Consider the following 16875-nt stretch of genomic DNA (forward strand, 5'->3'; position numbering starts at 1 on the left):
ACAATTATCTCACAGTACTAGAGCATTATATTAAATAATGTGGAAAACGGTCTATTTAATGTGTCTGATACAAACAACACCTACTATTACCAGGTTGATTGTTAATAACAACGAAAAATCCCACTTCCCCCTATAATCTTCTTACAAAACATTCTTTCATGAATATATTGAAATCCTTCATAAAATAATCCTTATTTTTATCTGTATACTCTTATAGAGCAAAAGGTTCCCCCAAATATAATATCCAGCCTAGACAGTTACATATTCTTTTATTTCCCTCAAGCACTCTCAGTTACTAGCCTGTGAGCTCACCGAAAGCAAGGCCCGTTTCATCAGTCTAAGGAGCCCATGTGCACAGCACCGCCTCCAGCACACACGTCCCAAGGCTCACCGGTCCAGACGCTTGAAGACTTCACCAGCGTTCTATTCACATTCTCTATAGCTTCCGCGTACTTCAGTCATATCCATGCCCATCTCCCCATGCTCCAAGATAGAATCCTGGTCCTTTCTTGTTTTTTTTTTTAATTATTATTTTCTTATTGTTTTTTTTTTTCCCTTTACCTCTTAGGGTAAGGTATTATAGGTGACTAAACTGGCAAGATATTGATACTAATATTTAATGTTGATACTGGCCCCCTAGGAGGGTAGGCAAAAGAGAAAATTTTAATTCCCTGTCTATATTTGTAAGGCTTCTTAAATGATGCCTCTTTCTTCCTAAAACACTTACTTTCCACAATGCTTTACCAAAAAAGGAATAAGAAATTAAAACGTCAAAATCTGTTTAGAAACAAAACACAAAAAACTAGTACACATGCAGCCTTTTGAGAAGGCCTATTTTTCTAATCTCCCTTGTAGCCATGAACTAGTACAACGATTCTTTTGTGACAAAGTAGATATTTTTTCTTTCTCAGAGTCTCTGTTCCTCTCAATTCCCTCTTGAATGTCTCTAACCCCTCCACGAATCCATGTTAGGCTATTTATCCAGATGTACTTTGCCTTCCAATTCTCAGCCTACTGGTAACAGAGACCCAGTGGCATTCAACTCAGTCACCTCTGCCTCTGGCTAACAGCTATGGTTACGATTGGAAAGTACTCATAGAGATAGGAAAGGCTGAAATGGTCACCTGAATTGAGTTTGGGATTGCCTGGAGTTTCCAATTCTTAATCTATCAATCCCTCTTACTTAAAAAAAAAAAAAAAATCCAGTTTACGTAACCAAGAACTTACTTACTGATTATAGTGAGCAAGTTTATCCTATCCTGCTCCAAACCTATACATTAGAAAAAAACAACCCTTCAAATGGCCAGAGAGTAATTTACTAGGGGCCACAGTTCTGACCCTGGTTTTGATTTCAGATTATTTTGCAGCTAGCTGACTGACTCAGGAAACAAGTGTCTGAAGTCAACCTGTTTTAACTCCTCTCTCCTGTTTGAGGTCATATTCCAAATCCCCACCAGCCCTTTGCGCAAAAGCTGGAGACCTTAACCTTCTCTGCATCCCACAAGGGCAGCAAGGAAAAAGATGGCTGTAAAGGGCTCTTTCTCAAAATGGACTCTGCACTGTCCATCAACTTGTATCTGCATTTTTTCATCTTAATGAGAAGAAATCCAAATTCTCCCCCATGTCAACCACTTGGATATGCTTATAATTCCAAATGCCACATTTTTAGGAAAAACTGTGGAAAGATATGGATGAAGCAGACATCTGGGCAAAAGCTGCCTGTAGTATTCAGAACTCAAACTTATTCACATCAAAATCAACCTGCAGGAAACAATGTAGCATGTACCCTTTAATGTGTCTCCTAGACGTAATTAATGCGGCTCCTAAGAATGATCCTTCAGTTTAGTGCTACAAAATATATCTAGCATCAGATGGGAAGTAACCGTAACTCCTGTGCAGAAGAGGTATTCTCTGGGACAGAAATTCTTGACATGGACAAGGAGTCTGGCAGGTCCTCTCATTCTTCTAAGATCCCACAGACCCTATTTAAGTGTGTGGAGTCATTTACAATAACTTGTCAAACAGTTAAATGCATCAGTGCACCTTCAAGTCATAGTGACAGCCTAGAAAGCAATGTTGTATTTTCAAATAACACTGAAAATCTTATTATAGTTGACATTTTTCACTTTTATCACCATTTCTCAATGGAACTGGATTTATTAAAAATTCAAAGTACAGACATTTTAAATGATAAATAAAAAACAATGTACACTATCACAACAGAAGAAAAGCAGAACAATTGACCTGCATACTAAAAATACTCCGGTGGCTTTTAAAAAATAGATCTGCCCTTTAAAATATTAAAGCAATTTGCATTATTGTTACTACTAATGTGTGACATTATGTGTTAGGGAAAATGCATACTACAGTGGGAAAGGCTGAATTTCTGGAGTCCAAAAGATTCCAGTTAATTTCCAGTTCTTTCATTTACTGACTGTTGGGTTTTGTACCAGTTGCTTTGCTTTCCTAGCTAACCCTCTTTCCCCATTTCTAATCCCATTATATGGGGGTTTACAACACCTACTTCAAAGGGTTTCTGTAAAGATTTATTGAAATTATATATGGTAGTATTGGACACACACTAGTTATTCAAAAAATGGTAGCTCTAACTATAAAGACAACTAAGCAAGTTTTTTAAATCAACTGCAAGCCATCTGCATGAGTTATACCATAATCTTGTTCAATTTGGCCTTCCTTATGCTGACAGCTAAATACGATTCTCAGGGGTTGTGTTGGAATTGCTACTGGACATGCTAGTCTCCTGCACGGGGCTGGGAGTTCACTGAGAAGGAGTACTTTACTGCCCTTTGTATCCCATGCACCCGGCACAGGGCCTGGCCAATAAAAAACATTCCATAAATGTCTGGTGAAGGAAAACACAGCAACATTATATAGAGAAAAATAAATGTGAGGAAAAGTGCGGAGTCCAACTTATAATTTCACTCACCTTGAATAAAAACTACAATTGGTCAAGTTGTATATGAGTAACGCACTCATTCACTCATGCATCTATTCAAAGCCAAGTGCCAAAGATGCAGCTGAGGATAAAAAAGTGGGTGAGCTGAGAAAAAGGAAACCATTGTTCTAAGGGAACATCTAAGATGCGGACTCCAGCATGGTTTGGGGAACCAACTAAAACACCAGTGCTCTGAGTGTGGTTGACAGACTGAGTTAAAATTAACAGGCAGCTTGGTAAATACAGAGACTCCTGGTCCCCATACGCAGTTCTAATGACAGGAATCTCTCAAGATGCACCAGTACTTCATAAAATCTAGACTCAATAAAATATGTTGCAATAGGTCTTAGTATAAGATGAGAACCCTGAAGCTCAGATGCTTAGTCATTTCCCTCACCCCTCCACGCCCAACCATCTTTTAGTACAGCGGTTACCTCTGACCATAACACCTGAGACTCCATGAAAATCTGATTCTGGGCCATAAATTAATACTGTAAGAGTTTGTTCTATCATCCTTAAAAAGAAATTTTAACCTAGGAAAAATAATTGTTGTTTTCTTATATTGTTGACTGTTCATATATTCTCAAATGGATTAAGAATTATTTCTAATTTTAAAAATCCACAAACAAACTTATAATACTGGCTTAAATGAACTGAGTGTAATTCGTTTATTTAGTGAGCACCTATTGTGTTTTAGACACCATGCCAAGTTCTGGAGATGGCAAAGCTCCAAGTCCTAAGGAGACAACAGGATGGAGGCCCCAGACAAATAACTACAGTGCTAAACCTTCCAAGAGAGAAGCCCGTGTTCTAAGGAAGCACACGTGGGCAGCATGCAATCCAGTGGGGCAGGGGGACACACACACACACACACACACTGGTGCCTTCCCAGATAAAATGATCTAAAGAGCATGTGGAAATTAGGTGGGCAAAGAGGGAATGGCAGTACCTGTACCAGAAGAAACCATGTGTCCATGTCAGGAGATTAAGGGAGACTTGCTCAGTTTGGAAAACATAGAAATTTAGCAAGGCTGAGACACGTCTAGAGGAAGGATAATAAGATAAGGCTGGAGAAGTAAGCAAGCCCAGCTTGAGGAGGACAGCACACACAATGAGCTCAGTCTGGGAAGCACGCAAGGTGAGGTGCTATGGGACAGCCAAGGGGGACATGTGGGACATCAGGGAGATGTCCAAAAAGCAGCATAATGTAGGCAGTAGCACTCACGAGGGAGTTCCAGACAGGACACGTGTTGGGAAGAAATCAACATTTAAAATTTAAATTAAAAACAATAAAGTAATTATTGATAGGTTAAAAAAAATTTAAGTGCATTATATACATTTTTGACTTACATTCTTCAGCAGCAATTATAACCACCGCATTTTCAATAGTGTTATTTTCCTAAGTAATTTTCTATTAAATACATATTTGCAAGCCCTGGCTGGTGTAGCTCAGTGGATTGGGCACAGGCCTGTGAACCACACAATCGTGGTTTGATTCCCAGTTGGGGCACATGTCTGGGTTGCAGGCCAGTTCCCAGCAGGGGACACACCAAGGCAACCATACATTGATATTTCTCTCCTTTTCTCCTTCCCTTCCCCTCTAAAGAGAAATAAATAAAATCTTTAAATACATATTTGCAGTAAAATTTGAGGAAAGAAGGAGACGCTCCTCCAAAACACACCATCCAATGGTTTCATTACCTGTAAAATGGCATGATAAGCTCGAGTCATATAGGCCAGCCACGCCTGTGGGAGAAAAATGGCGCGGTGCCACTCAGAAAGCTGGATGTGTACCTGCAGGAAAGATGCACCACACCATGAGTCGGACTACACAGCACTAAACTGTAAAATTAAACCGTATCATCAATCCTTTCTTTCCCCTTATTTAAATGGTTTATGTTATAAAACAAACCAAATCAGTCTGGGATCAGAACCACAAATAAGGTCTTTGAGTATTTTCAAAGGAGAGGAGCTTAGAGTCCTGTAAAGACAAAATAAAATAAGCCTGAAATTTTCTAAATTAAAGCAAATAGAGTCTTACAATAATAACAAGTTAAAATGTATATATAATACAAATGTGTCCCCGAAAATTAGGGAGAAGCTCTGTAAAGCCTCTTGCCAATGTCAGGAAACGAGGTATTGTCTAACAAATCTCCCTAGTAATTTTAAATAAAAATAAATAGTGCTCACATCCTGGATTTTCATTCTGACAATCTCTGAAGTAATAAACCTAAATTGCCAACAGAAATATCATGTTGTGTAGAAACCATGATGGTAAGAGCATGCAAATGAGCACTGCACTCAGCAATTGTGCACACCACCACATAAACGCCCTTTAATCAGTGTGGGTAAACAAGCGAAAAATGAAGCAGGCCAGCACGGAAACCCTGTTTCTGAAGCGAGGCCCAGATACAACATCTGGTTTTCATAGTCATTTCTGTTTCTACCTATTAGTATACAGCTATCTTGAAACAAATCTTCCCGAGGTCTGCTTCTGCTAAAGAAAGATCACTCCAGACAGACAGGCACAGTACATCACATTTTGTGTTTCCTGTAACTCATCTCATCAGACTCAAACAACAAAAACTTCAGTCTGTGTCCTACAGACAAAAAGCAAGAAACAAAAATCCCCCCCAGATTTCTACATAATTAGCCCAGAATCAAGAAAACCAGAGTGCTTAAGAGATTTTATTGTATTATAAGATTTGATTGCTTTGTGACAGGGAAGAGAACGGCCTCTCTGCGTAGAGTTGGGTCTCATGGCCTCTGGTGTTTAATTCTAGTCTTAATTCACTACACACAAGGTTTTATGAGAAAATATAAAGAATATCAGCCCTGGCTAGTGTAGCTCAGTGGATTGAGTCCGGGCTGCGAACCAACGTGTCACTGGTTCGATTCCCAGTCAGGGCACATGTCTGGGCTGCAGGCCAAGTCCCCACTTGGGGGCATACGAGAGGCAACCACACATTGATGTTTCTCTCCTTCCTTTCCTCTCTCTCTAAATATAAATAAAAATAAAATCTTTTAAAAAAAGAAAATATAAAGAATATCAGCTAATCTGTTTCCTCACAGAGCTTTCTAGTGTGAGAATCAGAAACAGGCACAAATAGATTATAAGGCAAAATTATGAAGACTATGGATAATGAAGAGATTAATTCTGCCTGCTACCTATCACCTCTCAATCCACTGCTGTGTTTTAAAGAATTAGATACTCACATGGCATGAAAAAGATATTGGAAGCATGAAATGAACTTTAAAAAATGATAAAGACAAGTTTTTTTCCTTTTCTGATGAAGTATTCTCTCGGTAGAGGAAAGCAGGGGAAGGTTTGTCCACATGGTACTAAACATCCTTGAAGGAACAGCAGCGGAGGCCACATTTCAAGCTAGAAGGCGCTAATCAGTCTTAGTTCTTGCCTTTTGATTGCAAAATGAGAGGAATTTCCTTAATTTTTTCCTATCAATTCTGTTCCCTTCTCACAAACTATATTAACTATCTCTAAATTGTATTTTGAGATCTGGACTTACCAGAAAGAACACTCAATCACCACAACTAACACTTTTATCTCTCACGTCAGAATCTCAAAATATTACTTTCCCTGCCAAGTATAATAATTCCTGGACATCATTACCACTGCACGATTAAGGCGATCTACAGCCTCAGCAAATTGACAATAAGAGCACTGAATGTTTTTGGAAAGACAATGGTCTCAAATGGTTTTTAAACCTGAGTTAAAACGAAAAGGAAGCATTATGCAAAATATAAAGGAAAATAAGCAAATCAAATGTTGAGCTTCTAAGAACAAAGACATGCATGCCAGGAAACCTATTTAAAAGGAAGTTATAAACTGAAGGTTAAAGCTAATCCTCCTGCTACTGCTCCAACCACATCTTAAGGTGGTCCAGGGAAGCAGTGGAACCTTGGGCCTAGACATCAGCCTGTACTCCTTAGGTTTTGTGAGATCATAGGTAGGCTTAGAGTTCTACAGAGTCAGCTGTGAACAAATCTCCTTAAAGATGCATTCTCTTGCTCTTTCTGTTACTGAAGAGAGACGTGGGGAAACAGCTTAAAGACAGTCAACACCCACATTCCAGTTCTGTTATAGGCAAAAGAGGAAGCTATTCCAATTTGACAAACAGCTACCCATAAAAGTTAATGTTGCTAGGCTGGAAAATACAATTCACATCTTTAAACTTTAAAGTATGAAAGTTATGTATTATTTGCATTACTTGTTAGAAGCCCTCAAAGTAAACCTAATCAACAAAATAATTTCAGCCATGACTGGTGTGGTTCAGTGGATTGGATGGCATCCTGGAACTAAAAGGTCACTGGTTCCATTTGCAGTCAGGGCACATACTTCAGTTGCAGGCCAGGTCTGTGGTTGTGGGTGTGTGAGAGGCAACCGATTGATGTTTCTCTCTCAAATCAATGTTTCCCACCCTCTCTTTCTCTCTGCCTTCTCCTCTAAAAATAAACAAAGTCTTTAAAAAATTCATTTTGATGAGACACCCATTTGTTTATTCCTTCCTTTATGTCCCTTGCTCTGGGGACATCTCAGTGAAAATATTGCTGTGTGGAATATCTGAGATTTTCCTGCCTATGTTTTCCTCTAGGACTTCTGTCACGACTTACATGAGGGCCCAGAGACATATGAACAGAAACTCAGCATCACCAGCCATCAGAGAGATGCAAATTAAAACCACAATGAGATAGGACTTCATGGCTTAGCCGAGAATGGGCCATCAAAAACAAATTAACAAATAAAAGTGTTGTGGAGGATGTGAAGGAAAGGGAACCCTAGTGGAGGATGTGAAGGAAAGGGAACCCTAGTGCACGGGAAGAAGGAATGCAGACTGGTGCAGCCACTGAGGAAAACAGTATGGAATTTCCTCAGAAAACTAAAAATGGAACTGCCTTTTGACCCAGCTGGGGTTACATTCTAAGAACCCTGAAACACCAATTCATAAGAACCTATGTACCCTGATGTTCACAGCAGCACAATTTATAATAGCTAACTTCTGGAAGCAATTAAAGTGCCTATCAGTAGATGAGTAGATCAGAAAATCATGGTGCATTTACACAATGGAATTCTATGCATCAGAAAGAAAGAAGGAGCTCCTACCCTTTGTGACAGCATGGATGGCACTGGAGAGCATTATGCTAAGTGAAATAAGCCAGGTGGTGAAAGACAAATACCATATGATCTCACCTTTAAGTGGAACCTAATCAACAAAACAAACAAGCAAGCAAAATATAACCAGAGACATTGAAATTAAGAACAATTTCATAGTGGCATTTTCAAAATAGCCAAAGCATTAAAATAACCTAAAGGGTCCAGCCAAGATGGAGGTATAGACACACTGTGCCTCCTCACATACCAAAATAAGGACAACAACAATTTAGAAACAAAGTAACAACCAGAACTGACAGAAAATTGAACTGTATGAAAGTCCGACAACCAAAGAGTTAAAACAGACACATTCATCCAGTAGGAGGGGTGGAGTCAGGTGGCTGAGCAGAGAGGGGTCACAGCAAAAAAAAAAAAAAAGTGGTGGCACTGGGCGCACAAGTTGGCAGCAGGTGGACCCTGGGCGTGAGGTAGCAACGGGCAGAACCAGCAAGGTGGGGACTGTGAAGCTGGGCATGGCACGCAAGGTGGCTGCCTGATCAAGCAGCCCTACAGTCACACACAGATAAACCAGGTGAAACTGGAGAGCGAGACAGACCTTGCAACCCAGGGCTCTAGCAGGAGGAAATAAAGCCTCAAAACACCAATTGAAAATAAATGTGGGGGGTTGAAGTGGCAGGAGAAATTCCTAGCCTCACAGGAGAGTTTGCTGGAGAGACCCACAGGGTCCTAGAATGTACACAAGCCCACCCACAAGGGAATCAGCACCAGAAAGGCCCAGTTTGCTTGGGGGAAGCGCAGAAGAGACTGAAATCCAACAGAAAGTGAAGCAAGTGCCACTGTTCCCTCTTGGACCCCTCCCCCACATACAGTGTCACAACCCGGCTACTAGGCTGCGCCACCCTGGTGAACACCTCAGGCTCAGTCCCCATTATGCAACAGGCACATCAAGACAAAAAAACCCCGGCCCAAACGGAAGAAAAGATCAAAGCTCCAGGGCAAACACAACTAAGCAATGAAGAGATAGCCAACCTATCAGATGCACAGTTCAAAGCACTGGTAATCAGGATGCTCACAGAATTGGTTGAATTTGTTTGCAAATTAGATGAAAAAATGAAGGCTACCCTAAATGAAATGAAGGAAAATGCACAGGGAACCAATAGTGATGGGAAGAAAACTAGGACTCAAATCAACAGTGTGGACCAGAAGGAAGAAACAACCAAATAGAAAAGAATGAAGAAACAAGAATTTTTAAAAAATGAGGAGAGGCTTAGGAATCTCCAGGACATCTTTAAATGTTCCAACATCTGAATTATAGGGGTACCAGAAAAGGAAGAGGAAGAGCAACAAGGGAAAAAGTTATTTCAACAAATAAAGAAGAACTTCCCCAATCTGGCAAAGAAAATAGACTTCCAGGAAGTGCAGGAAGCTCAGAGAGTCCCAAAGAAGTTGGACCTGAGGAGGAACACACCAAGGCACATCATCATTACATTACCCAAGATTAAAATGAAGGAGAGAATCCTAGAAGCACCAAGAGATAAGGAGAGAGTAACCTACAAAGGAGTTCCCATCAGACTATCAGCCGATTTCTCAAAAGAAATCTTGCAGGCAAGAAGGGGCTGGAAAGAAGTATTCCAAGTCATGAAAGGCAAGGACCTACATCCAAGAATGCTCTATCCAGCAGAGCTTTCATTTAAAATGGAAGGGCAGATAAAGTGCTTCTCAGATAAGGTCAAGTTAAAGGAGTTCATCATCATCAATCCCATATTACATGAAACGTTAAAAGGACTTGTCTAAGAAAAAGATTAAAAACATTTATAGTAAAATGACAGCAAACTCACAATTATTAACAACCACACTGAAAACAAAAACAAACTAAGCAAGCAACTAGAACAGGAACAGAACCACAGAAATGGAGATCACATGGAAGGTTAGCAACAGAGGAGTAAGAGGAGAGAGGGGGAAAAGGTACAGAGAATAAGTAGTATAGATGGTAGGTAGAAAATAGACAGGGGGAGGGTAAGAATGTATGGGAAATTTAGAAACTAAAAAACTTATGACACATGGACATGAATTAAAGGGGAGGAATGTGGGTGGGAGAGGATGTGCAGGGTGGAGGGGGATGAAGGGGGGGAAATGGGACAACTGTAATGGCATAATCAATAAAACATATTTTTAAAGAAGACTAAACAGAGCATCTCAAAAAAAAAAAAGAAAAAGAACCTAAATGTTCATGAATGAATGAATGGATAAATAAAATATGATATATCCACAATGTAATATTGTTCAGGAAGGGAGGTGGGGAGGTGGGGGGAGAGGGGAAAGTGTTTTCAGAAACAACTATAAAGGACACATGGGCAAAACCTAGTGAGGGTGGAATGGGGGAGGGAGGTGGGGGTGACTGGGGTGGGGGGAGTGATGGGGGAAAATGCAGACAACTGTACTTGAACAATAATAAAATAAAAATAAATAAGGGACTAAATGATGGTCTTTAGGGGAAAAAATTCAAATAATGAAGTTGCAACCTTGTTATTCAGCAGATGATAAAGCAGGGTTCTCAACCACTGTGCATCAAGTTTCAAGGACTATGTGAAGTGTGAAGTTTACTCTTTCTACAACTAACTACACATACCCTTGCAATGACAGGTGTCTGGTGAACTGTTGAGACAGGTGAGGAGTCCTATGATTTAGGGAAGAGGAAGAGTTTCTATGTGTAGGAGGTAGTAAGTATAATGAAATGTTGCGCATATGCCTCAAAAAGAGACCACATTAGGGAATCATGCAAATAATGTAAGAGGAAAAAGACTGCTAATGAGGAAAGGATGGAGATGGTAGCAGGAGACAGAGTTAAAAAGGGTGGTCAGATTTATAATAATTTAGAAATTATTAGGTCTATAAATTATTAGACCTAATTTATTAGGTCTCTTTGAGGAGAAGTCTGAGTAAAAACTGGAAGGAGAAGATGTAAAATCCAAGGTATGTGCTAGTGGGAATGTAAAATTATTCAGCTACTATAGAAAATAGTTTAGTGGTTCCTCAAAAAGCTAAAGGCAGAATTACCATACAACACACCAATTTCACTACTAGATATATACCCAAGTGAAATGAAAACATGTATTCAAACAAATAGTTGTACATCAATGTTCATAGCAGCATTTTCAAAATAGCCAAAAGGTGAAAATAACCTAAAGGTTCATGAATGCATGAAAGGATAAATAAGATATGGTATATCCACAACATAACATTGTTCTGCCACAAAAAGGAATGAGGTATCGACACATGCTACGGTATAGATGAACCTTAGAAACATCATCCTAAGTGCAAGAAGCCCAACACAAAAGGTCATATATCACATTATCCCCTTTATATGAAATATCCAGAGAGACAGAAATCCATAGGGACAGAAGCAAATTAGTGGTTTTCAGTATGAGGACGAAGGAGGGAAGAGACTAGAACAAGAAGGTAGGGGAAATGGCGAGTTTCCCCTCCCCACTGCTTAAGGGACACACGTCTCACGTGAGGGGATGAAGATGTTTTGGAACTAGGTAGACCTAACTGTGTATATTGTGAATGTACTAAATACTAGGAGTTGTAAACTTTAATGTGGTTAGTTTTATGTTATGTGAATTACAGTTCAGTTTAAATTTTAAAAAGATAAGGCAAAGTCCTAAAATGAGGACTTTCTGTCCTCTATCAGCACATGGCTGATCTGACAGAGGACAGAAAGAAGGCCGGTATCAACAGCACAGAGACGGGGGTAGAAAGAGAATAGGCTGGTGGATGAGCAGGGGGCCAGAGAATTCCAGATCTTCTAGGTTATTTTTCAGGACCTGCCTTTATTCTTACTAATGGGGAGCTACTAAAAATTTTTGAGGAGGAGGAGGATATCATCTGATCTACTGTAAAGAAGTCATGCTGACCACTCACTATAATAATTGTAGAGGGCAAAGGTCAACATGAGGAAGCCTACTCAGAGGCGACCTACTGCACGCAACAAGCCAGGTAAAGGGTAATGGTGGCTCAGACAGTTGTACCAGTATCACTACAGAATAATAGTTTTCAAGTATTTAGCTACGTAGATATTTTCACCCCACCCAAATTGTTAAGGAAAATGCCAACATATAAAACAGAAGACAGAGAATTCAATCTTGTCCAGATGAAGTCAGGGCAAAGGCTGGGGCTTGGCACTCAGCCCTCTTGGTCATCAGACCCCAGTTTGTGGTGGCTCCTAGGACTCTTTCAGCAGTTTAACTAGAGGGATACGAAAGAGATCAGTGGTTATAAGTAGACAGGGGAGGGGAAAGGGGTTGGCTTCAAAGGAGCACAGGGAGTTTTTAGGGTGATAAAACTGTTCTTATCTTGACTGTGGTACTGGTTACATGAATGGGTGTACTGTTCAAATTCATAGAACTATACACTAAATGGTGTAAAACCCACTGTATGCATATTATACCTCAACAAAAATAAAATTAAAAATACATAGTTTCTTTTTACTGAATAGAAATCACTATTTTTAGAACATGTACTTCTCACCCACACACCTTGCACCACCTATTACACACTGTACATTTCTTTGTCATCATCATTCAAAACCCACTCTTGTACTCATTGTTCCTTTCTCTACCAATATTATCTATCAATTTCTCAGTCACATAAGTTTAAAACTTCTGTTTTTTTCTGGACTTCTTTATTTCCCCTAACTCAACTACCAACCCTACCTTTGCTCTGAAATCTTTATTATATTTGTTCCTACTTTCTTCCTCATTGGTTTAGTCCTAATTCCTGCCTAGATTACTGAAGTCACCTAAGTAACCCCCTAAAACTAAAATCTTTCTTCCTTCTTCTCTCCTTTTTCAAACTCACTCAGGGAAATGTTTATTGATCTCAGGCAGAGCAAGTGAGCAATGAACAATGATCATCGCCTCCCATAAGTGCCCCAACCAGGGACTGAACCCACAACATTTTGGTGCATGGAACAACGCTCCAACTAAGCCACCCAGTCCGGGCCTTTCCTGCTCCTAGTACACCCTACAGGGCACAGCTACTATCACATTAACTCAGAACTTCTTTTCAGAAACCCTTGATGGTTCCTTAAAGAATAAAGTCCAAACTCTTTTATTTTTTTTCAAACTCTTTTATACTATGCTCAAAGACGTTTAGACTCAAAAGTACAACATCTATTTTAAGAAACAATTGTTCTTATGTTAGAACTCTGTTGGCCAAGATCCTCAACCCACCTCCCCACTTGATCTTCTGCTCTTCTCTTTCATTTAACCTGTATTCTGGCTGAACTGGATTCTAATCCAATTCCCAAGCCTGCCCTACATTCAACAGGACCTTTGCACTCACTGTTTCCTCTTTGGTTTAATGCCATTTTCCTCTCATCAGTACTTACTGAAATAATTTCTAGTACACTACCAGCCTCTCCTCTGGCACTCAGTGAATTCAATCTTAGATTGTTTGTGTAGGGATATTAACCTCATACAATCCTACAGGCAGAGATCATGTCCTGTTCATCCCGGAATCTCTCCCATGGCACCCATACCAGTGTCTTTCACATAAGTGTTCAATTAAGTACCCGCTGACTTGAACCAAACTAAATGTATTTGCTTTAAAACAAAATTTTGTCATGTGAAAACTATACTACCATAAACAAGTGATCACAAAAGATTATGATGTACAACTTTCAATCATGCTAGAAGCACAATTTTAGAAAACTTTTTATAGTGGAAACACCAAAACTCATTCACAGGTTGTTGAGGATGCAATTATTTGAAATTTTATAAGAGCTTGTCCAAAATGTTCTGGACAGAAAATGTTTAATTCCAGATAAGAACACAGTGCATGACAAGACAGAATTTTAAAGCTGGTAATATAAAATTTATATTTTGAAATTTCCTAACCAAACTTACAGCCGCTAATTAAGCATATCTGAAATACTGGCTCAACAGAAAATAGTCTGCTTGGGCACACAGTCCACAATGTAGGGCGATTTTGACAACAGAACGAAAAGTAGATCTTGTTTCCCCACTGATACGTGTGTTACTGGGAGGCCTACATGGTGCCCCAATTAGTTAATTTACTGTTCAGAATACATTGCCTAGAAATTTGGTATTATTTTCTGCCTCTGGCTGATCATAACAAATAAGATTATTTGTTTATGAGAAAATACCCTTTTAACAGCTCCTCATTAAATACTACAAATCAATAATGCAGGCGTTAATTGTCAAACTAGAATGAGATAAAGTAGGGCAGCATGTAAAAATGACACGTAAACTGTTTACTATTGATTTAAACCCCAGTTTCACAAAGGCATTTTTTCATGCTCCCCAGACATATGTATTATCAAAATAATAAAAGTATTTAACTTCAGTTGCTACAGACATATGAATAGCCAGTCACCACATTTGGTCTGTGACAAACACACACACTCCTCCCACATTCCCAGGAGAAAAATCATTTGTACTTAGTGTTAGAGACGCCAGAGCCATTCAATATCCCATTGTTTACATATAAGACATAATAGGCTTCAATTTCCTGTCAATACTAATCTTGTTTGCCCAAAATAATGTTTTTTTATTCCTATTCTATGGCAAACAATGACTGGAAGACAAGGAGAGAGGACTTATGGACACATTTTTAAAATGACACTCATCTCTTTGAAGGTGCTTTCTGGACATTTAAAACTCTCTTTCTCTCCTTCACCCCTTCTTCCCTCATTCATTTTCTCTCTCTCTGTTCAGTTTGTCTTTCTCCCCTCACCCCTAACCCCCTTCCCCACCAGGGTAACGTCAGCTTGCAGGCTGACAATTCAATCACATCTCAAGCAACCATTTACTGTTATTTAATAGAAGGGGGGAAAGCCAGTTACCATAACAACTCACATCACATAGTAATTACGGAGTCTTTAAAATACAGCAAACCATACTTTTCACAGTGTTTTCTAAGGGGAATGTATACTAAGCACGGATACTATACCCTATTACTATTCAGAATTTTCATCTAATGGTTTCATATTGCATGAATGGCCACACTACTACATGTTCTTCATTATAGACACATGGGTTTTTAAATAAATAAGAAACTGAAAGGAAAAGGCAAATACACTCCTTGTATTTCAAATAATGGGTTACATATCACACATCCTTTTGGGCATCTAGGGAAAAAAATTAAAGGAGACAGAAGGAAAACAAACTGATTTATAAGGTAAAAATAATCAAATGATGATCAATAAGAAGAATTCAGAAGCAAAGATTTCATTCAGAGAAGTGCCACCAATAAGTCCAGATAAGGTTCTGGTGAAATGAAAATGAGAAAAGAACTCACTGCCTAATGTGGAGATAGAAATATGGTTGGCAGTAGCAGCAGGATCAGGGAAATTTGCATGTGTCCAAAGACAGAGGAAATGATGCAGCAAGACTGACATTCTCATCCAGGGACAAACCAGTATCGTTCAATGTAGATGAGTGTGTGATGTCAGAATCAGAAATGCCATGGATGACAAGACAGGGAAGGAAAATGTTATTCACCTTCAACTTCCTCATTAGCAGGTGCCAAGTTAGTTTCAGGATGAGATATAGAAGTTAGGAATCAGAATAGAAGAGGACAGTCCCTTGAGCTTGGACAAGCCCTAGTAGGTCTCAAATGACCCCTGGTTGTGCCCTGTTCAAATAAGCAAAGAGAGAGAGGACACTTCAGTTTTAAAGAAATCTCAACATGATCGCAGCCATCCCTCCAGCAGTCCCTCTTTATCTACTCTTTTACTTTTTGACATTTTAGTTATCATAATCAAATGCAATATGAAAATAGTGAAAGGAAAATTCTAAAAATGATTCATAAGTTTTCAATTGAGCACCATTCCAAGTACTGTTATAAAATCTTAGGCTTCTTACTCCACCCCACACATAAGATAAATCATCCCTTGGTCCTGTGTCTCCATGATGTATATACTACCTCCCAGTTAGTCACTTCGTAGCTGTCTCAGTTATCAGCTGGACTGTTGCCATATCACAGTGCATGTGTTCAAGTATCCCTTACAGTAGTCTAATGTTGTCACAACATTTATGTCATTTACCTCACTTCATTATGGAAAAAAAATGATCAACACACATCACTGCAAGAAGAAGGGTGAATATAGCACAATAAAATATTTTGAAAGAGAGAGAGAGACCACATTTGTATAACTTTAATTAGAGTATATTGTTACAATAGTTCTATTTTACTATTGTTGTTGTTCCTAGTTTATAAATTAAGCTTTATCATAGGTATATACAGGAAAAAACACAGTATATATAGGGTATAGTACTATCTGCGGCCTCAGGAATTTCTCTGGAAGTCTTGGGATGTAAGGCCCATTGAAAAAGGGGAGAATACCATATGTAGAATGTCTCCTGGTATGTCCAATCAAACCCAAATCAGTTTATGTCTTCAAAAAGTAATATGAGGGAGTTTCACTTAAAAAAAGTCAGTGATAGCTCCAAACAGGTTGACCAGGGCCAGTCACAAGCAGTGTCTGACAAAGGCCTACATCAGAGTCTTTGCAGACCTACCTAATACATAGAAACAAATACACACACAAAAAAACAGTCAAAATGGGAAGACAAAGAAATAGACCCCAAATGAAAAATAAGAGAATTATCCAGAAGAACTAGATGAAATGGAGGTAAGCAATTTATCAGATGCAGAGCTTAAAGTAATGTTATAAGGACACTCAACAACACACAAAAAAGACACAGAAACCATACAAAAGGACCAGTCAGAAATAAAGAATGCAGTACTTGAAATAAAGAAT

At 39.1% G+C, this 16875-nt stretch overlaps 1 protein-coding gene across 1 annotated transcript in view; it reads right to left on the reverse strand.

The window, feature by feature from the left end:
• Nucleotides 1-16875, reverse strand: part of FOCAD (focadhesin) — a 330364-nt gene that overhangs the window by 71287 nt on the left and 242202 nt on the right. The window contains exon 22 of the mRNA XM_037061968.1: nucleotides 4658-4750. Within this exon, the coding sequence (XP_036917863.1) occupies nucleotides 4658-4750 (93 nt within the window). The remainder of the gene's footprint in view (nucleotides 1-4657; nucleotides 4751-16875) is intronic.

Source organism: Sturnira hondurensis, unplaced genomic scaffold, assembly GCF_014824575.4.
Source record: "Sturnira hondurensis isolate 20B ecotype Veracruz unplaced genomic scaffold, ASM1482457v3 Scaffold0013559, whole genome shotgun sequence".
Classification (NCBI taxonomy): domain Eukaryota; kingdom Metazoa; phylum Chordata; class Mammalia; order Chiroptera; family Phyllostomidae; genus Sturnira; species Sturnira hondurensis.